Source organism: Ochlerotatus camptorhynchus, unplaced genomic scaffold, assembly GCF_037179485.1.
Source record: "Ochlerotatus camptorhynchus isolate MF236.1 unplaced genomic scaffold, CSIRO-AGI_Acam_v1.1 ptg000370l, whole genome shotgun sequence".
Lineage (NCBI taxonomy): Eukaryota > Metazoa > Arthropoda > Insecta > Diptera > Culicidae > Ochlerotatus > Ochlerotatus camptorhynchus.
The window spans coordinates 2,597,024-2,603,023 of record NW_027040858.1 but is presented as its reverse complement, the minus strand read 5'-3'; the positions used below and the strand labels follow the sequence as shown (position 1 = coordinate 2,603,023).

Genomic DNA, 6,000 nt, shown 5'->3' with positions numbered 1-6,000 from the left:
CCCTCGAGGCCCAAGGAAGACAACCCTATGTTCCTATCAGAGACGTGTTGGCAACCCGTGATCTCTGCTATATGCAGTCCGTTTATGTTTTTCTTCAAATGTCTAGTATAAGAATTTAATTCCTTTTGTCTTTTGTCTCTCTTTATTAGTTTTTGTTTGTCTTGTCCCCCCGCCTCGATGAGTCTCATCGTCGCCCACTGGTCACCCACCATAGCCGGTCGAACTCCGGACGATGCTAGAACAGCACTACCGTTCATACTGGCGACAACGCTCTGATGAGACAACGAAACCCTACCCCAAGCTTCTCCCCTGATCCTATCCTTCGAAAATGTACCCTTCTAACCTCGAGTAAGCCGCGAGTAATCGGCCCAACTCCTACTAGACATAGAATTAAGTGAATTTTGTTACACACAGTGCATCGGCTCCGTAAAGCTAACGCGATTAAGCCTTCCAAATAAACGAACTAGATGAAAAAAAAAAATAACCATACAAAAATCGACCATGCTTTGGATGCTGTCACAGGTCGTTTTAAAAGATCAAACGACCGCTTGAGACTGTTTCATCGTATTAGAATGGTTGCACCAACAGGATCAGTTAATGCTAACTGCATACAGCATGAAATAAGTATCGGATATTGGATAGCATTACATGGTCTCATAGTTTGTCATGTAACTAACTTTTAATACCAGAGAGGTAAATATAGCTGATGCACATTGGATATTTGCTAATTCCTTTCTTATCTGCAGGAAAATCTAAAAATTGTCCGTTTACCACCATTCCTAGAGAATGCCCACCGAATGTGATTGCCGTGCAAATGAAATGGGAATCACTTCACCGTGAGTGATAAGTTGCCACTTCACCATGAATCGGTAATAAGGGCCCAGATTACCGACAGGAGGATTATGGATAATAACGATAATTAACTTTTCGGTGGATGGACCAGGGGATGGACGGTGTATGAGAAATTCTTCGATCAGCAAAAGCTACTGGAGTTATTCATACGGCGGAAATTACCGAATATTTTCGGTAATACATTACCGAACAAGCAAAATTTAGCTGAGTGTGTATGAACCAATGAGTGCGCCGAAGACATCAAAAATATAAATAAAAATGTTCATGCAATTCGCAATATCTTTTACACTCGAAACTAGTGTCACACTGACAGATCCATTTCTCACACCGCACTAACGTGAGAATGACCAATGGCGACGACGGTGAGCCGTGAGCCAACAGTATGCATTTGTATTAGTGCCACCCAACCAGTCGCTCCCGAACTCGCATCCACGCAGGAAGCAGCTTTTCAGTTCTTGTTTTTTTTTTGCGATGCAAAATTTCCATTCGGGAAAAGTGGATTAAGGATTGCACCTGCATTTTACGCAACACCTGTCTTTTTCGCAGCAACCACGGCACAGAAGCACGAAACAGCGTGGCATTTGGCATGTGTGTCGTGAGCTTTTAGGTTTCTAATATAGTGGGAAAATAGTATTAACACGAGTGTATTTGTGCTGTCGTGGATAAAATAGTAACCTTCGTCGATTGCGGTGATTATCGTGTGATAACAGAATTTTGTGCAAGTGGAGAGACGAAGGTTGATCTTTTGTGTGTCACGTTGTTGATGTGGATCGGTGTATTGGTGCGTGTCGTGCCCCTTTTTGAGTTGTTTTGATTTGACAGAAATTCGTGTGTGGGAAAACTTCGCTCTCTATGTGTGGTGTGTTGCTTTTGGATTTTACTTCTGGTTTGCTGAGAGTGATCCGAAGAGAGTGACAGTTTTGCAGTTTCTCACCTCGAGCGAGCGAGCGTCCATAACCACATCATTCACGGTTTGCTTTGGCTCGCTCTTTGCCGTCATCATTCACCATACTGAACACACCGTGTGCGGCTTTAACCTTTCTGACATTGAAACTGTTCGCATTCGGTGGAGCTCACTCCTCTCTGTGAATCGGTCGCGGTCAGTAGCAATTCGCTAGAAGTAGAGTTTTTCTTGCACAAGGCAAGAAAATAAAAACGGAAGTTATTTCATTGCCTTTCTTTTTGAGTTTATCGACGGGCAGAATACGGATGGTTTAGCTATCGCGATTTTCTAATCTCAGGAGCAATTTGTGCATGTAATTTTCTTTTCTCGTCAACTTCAACTTGGGTGATCGGCCAACGCAAGTGATCGGTGGTGGCCAAGTAGGAAGAAAATTAGCAATTACCTTAAAATGGCCAAAGACGAAGAGGATGATCTGTTGCCGGACAAGGATGCGGCCAAGGGATTCTACGCCAAGTACGAACCGAAGGAAATTCTTGGCAGGTAAGTTGCACTGTTGAGGAACTGCGAGAAGAAAAAAAATGCTATCGGAACAGGGGTTTTCGAAGGAAGTAACTGAGGAGGGTGTGTGTGTGGTGAAGCAGGAAGAGAAGTCCAATCTGTCTCAATTGAATTCAATTGAGGCGCCTCAGAACCAATCAAGGTTGCTGGGGAAGCTTTCGGCAGTTTCCAATCCCACTAGGCTGAGGGAGCTAAGATTTTTTTTTCTAGTACAAAATGTCATCAGGTGCCACTTGTCTTCGAGAAAATGCGGCGGACATTCCCTTCTCTCAGTCGACTTTGTAGAATGATAGCATCAGCCGACATCGCTGTAACGAAATTCGAGTTTTGCGCACACTTTTGCTTTCAGTTGGGCTAATTGAACGATCTGTTCTATTATTAACACCGCCGCCATCAAGTAGAATGTACATGTTTACGTATATACACGTACATAAATAAAAAAAAAACAACGATAGACAGACGCAACAATCGGCGGATAAATGGCTTGGCCCCCTTCTTCGATCGCGTTAAAAGTTCAACGAAATAATATGACGACGATAATGTCCTGAAATATATAAATATAACAGGACATTAAAGAGAGGCAAAGTCGTCGGTGACGACATTATTGGCCCAACCCCCAACCACGACGATGGTGGCTTATGCACAATTAGCGCTGGGTGGTGAAATCGACAAAAATCAACAGCAGCGATATAAATTCACCTCTATCCACCACCAGTCCTCGTCGCCATTCGTGTGACACATTACCCAACCAACCGGATCGAATGTAAACACTCGAAGTAGCCCTTTTTCACAGTCGTGTCGGCTGAGATCGATTACCCATCAGAGGAGGGTTATTTTTAGGAGCGCCGAGTGCGTATGGGTGTCATATATTCTCGTCACACATCAGAGTCACAGCTAGTTGGAAGTGTTTTCATTTCGAGTACCGAAGACCGAATCGACCGACTGCATAGAACACTCTTATCAATCGAAGCTGTCACGTTTCGCGCCGGCGATGATGGCGGTTGGTGGGTGGATGAAGGGTGTAACAGGGTAAACATTGAGATTGATAATGCTGGAGCCGCACAGGAATTGGTGTAGTTTTTCGGTGAATAATTTGTTTGACCACGTTGTCAGCCGTAGAGTTAATTGAAAAGCGTGCGAGTAGTTAACGCGGTAGCCCGCCAACAAACATTGGAAGCAGAACGCTGAATAATGACTTCGTCGGATGGAATAAAGTGGTAAAAGTTCCCCTAAGGTCTTTTCAGTTAACGTTCTTTTCTAGAGGACATGCTCAATCATGGAAATCGCAATGAGTTTACAATAGTTCAAAAAATGAGCAGCCATAAGATCCTTGGGTGCCTTAGTCTAGAGGAACCCAAGGTAAGCTCAAAGGAATGAAGAGCCAGTCCAGAGACAACTTTAGGACAGCTACCTAAAGGGAAGTCGAAGGGAGTAAGTATGATCAGTTGATATAGAGGACCGTGAGCTCAAAGATTGCTAACATTAGAAAACTGATAACCTCCTTAGGTTCCCGAGAAATGTTCTTAAAAGTCGCACCAAATCGCTTCTAATGCTGCTGCGCTCAGGGCAATGTATTCGGCCTCGCTTGAAGATGTTGCCACCGTCGTTTGCTTCTTGCTTGATCATGACACGGTTGCTCCGAAGACCTTGAACAAGAAGTCGATAATGGATTTTCGGTCCTAGGTATCCGCTGCTCAGTCTGCGTCTGCAAAGCCCACCAGCGGTGCTGCAGCTTCGTCGCGACTGTACTGTACGATCCACTTTAACGTCTGCCAGTACTGATCGGTCGGATTATGCTGAAAACGTCCCATGTAGCTTTCCGGATAGCAAATGTCCGGGCGCACACACAACATGGTGTACATCATGCTTCCCAAAAACTCTCTGTACGGTTCCTTTGTCGCTGGTCCGCCACGTTTCAGTTGGAACCTTTTTTCCATCGGAGTTTTGCACGGGTTCCAGTTAACCATTCCGAATTACTGCAGGATCTTCATTACTTGGGTTTCATGCCCAGTAAGTAGTTCACCTCGCCGCTGTCGGTTATCTGGAACAGGGCAGATTGTTCCTTCTTGTATCGCAAGATCGAAGTCAGCTTCCTTCCAGCGATCAATAGGTCGTCGACGTAAATGATGATAAAGACTGGACTCGGAAAAATGAGACACAAAAATGATCCCCCAAAATTCATTTTAAATCGGATACTTCTCAAATTTTCAGGGATTAAATAACTATATAGGGTAAATTATGGCTTCGGCACCCATTGACTGTTTTCGGCAACCGAAATTGAAACGTTTATTTCACTGTATTTTCCCATCAAAACTCTTCGCTGAATGTATTAAGCCGATTCCTTACCTTTTCAGCTTCAACCTGATTACATTTTTACGACTGTGAATTCCTGTTATACCATATTTTTCTTTAAATGAAATATACATACTACAAAATACGGCTGATTTCGAGTTGCCGATAATAGAATAGCTGGTTAACACGCAGTTCAAATGGAAAGGGTGCCGAAGAAAAAGAAACTGCCGACAATAGTCACTCTCACCTGAGAAGTTTGGAGCGTTGTAAAAACATGTTCAACCCGTTTTGATCAATTCTGTCGATTGGAATTGGTAGAACAGCAAGCAGTCGATAAATGTCAACAAATAAACCTGTCATGTATGTGTGTGACGCTGAGAAATCGCTAATAGAAGTTCGGACGCTGCTTAGATTGACGAGAATACGTAAATTCCCCTATTAGCTATGTTTTGGCATAATTTATTTATTGAATTTCCTCCCCCAAGCTGAATGCTCGTACGTTTCTCTTAACACTGCTCATGAGATCTTGGGCGAGGCTTTGCCCATCTTCCTTACACAATTTCTCCCAGATTTTCTTCAAAGCTTCATCGGTTTTGAATGTTTTTCCGCTTTTCTTCAACTTCTTCTTCATTATCGCCCAAAACTTTTCGATCGGACGAAGTTCTGGCGTAATGGCTCGAAACGAGATCCGGCCAGAACAGCGTGGGACCACGGTGAGAGCGGAGGAAGGGCAGCAAGCGCTTCTGCAAGCATTCCTCTCGATAAATCTGCCCGTTTATGGTGCCGGTTGTAACGAACGGCTTGCTGTACCGTCCGCACTCGCTGATCGCCTACCACAACAGGTACTTCTTCGTGAATTTGTCCATCTTTCTCTTCCGGAACTTTTCCGGAAGCTCCATGCGGGACGTACCGACAAAAAACTCGAGGCCGGGGATTTGTTTGGTGTCCGCCTTGATGTATGTCTTGTCGTCCATGACGAGACAGCCTGGCTTGACCAGCCACTCACGGTACAGCTTCCGCGCACGCAATTTGCTTGTCAGTCCGGTTTGGCGCCTTCCTGACCTTAAAAACACGTAGCCCAGCCCGCTCCATGGTCTGCTGGACGAACCACTTCGACGAATCGACCTTTTTGGCCACGTCTCGGGTGGAAAGGTTCGGGTTATTCTTAAAGTACTGCCTTATCTTCCGCGCCTTCTCTGGGTATTCCGTTTTCGGTTTTCGGCCGCTTCCAGTGCGCCGCTCGATTGTCGTCGTTTCCTGGAACATCTTCACAACGCGGGACACAGTGGAATGGTGGATTCCAAGCCTTTTGCCGATTCATTTGTGCGACTGACCAGGATTATCGATCACCGCTCACGAGCTCTTCTTGTTTCGAATGCATCTTGAAAACTACT

The 6,000-nt window shown here is 44.8% G+C and overlaps 1 protein-coding gene across 3 annotated transcripts in view; it reads left to right on the top strand.

The window, feature by feature from the left end:
* The first annotated feature begins 1,300 nt into the window (after positions 1-1,300).
* The window catches only part of PhKgamma (phosphorylase kinase gamma), a 230,517-nt gene continuing 225,817 nt past the window's right edge, over positions 1,301-6,000 (top strand). For 2 of the 3 annotated variants that reach the window (XR_010518390.1, XM_065232575.1), the window contains exon 1: positions 1,301-2,296. Coding sequence is in view for 1 of the 3 variants with exons in the window: in XM_065232575.1 (XP_065088647.1) it covers positions 2,205-2,296 (92 nt within the window). In the remaining 2 variants the exon portion in view is untranslated. The remainder of the gene's footprint in view (positions 2,297-6,000) is intronic. The other variant, XR_010518391.1, reaches the window with a different exon arrangement.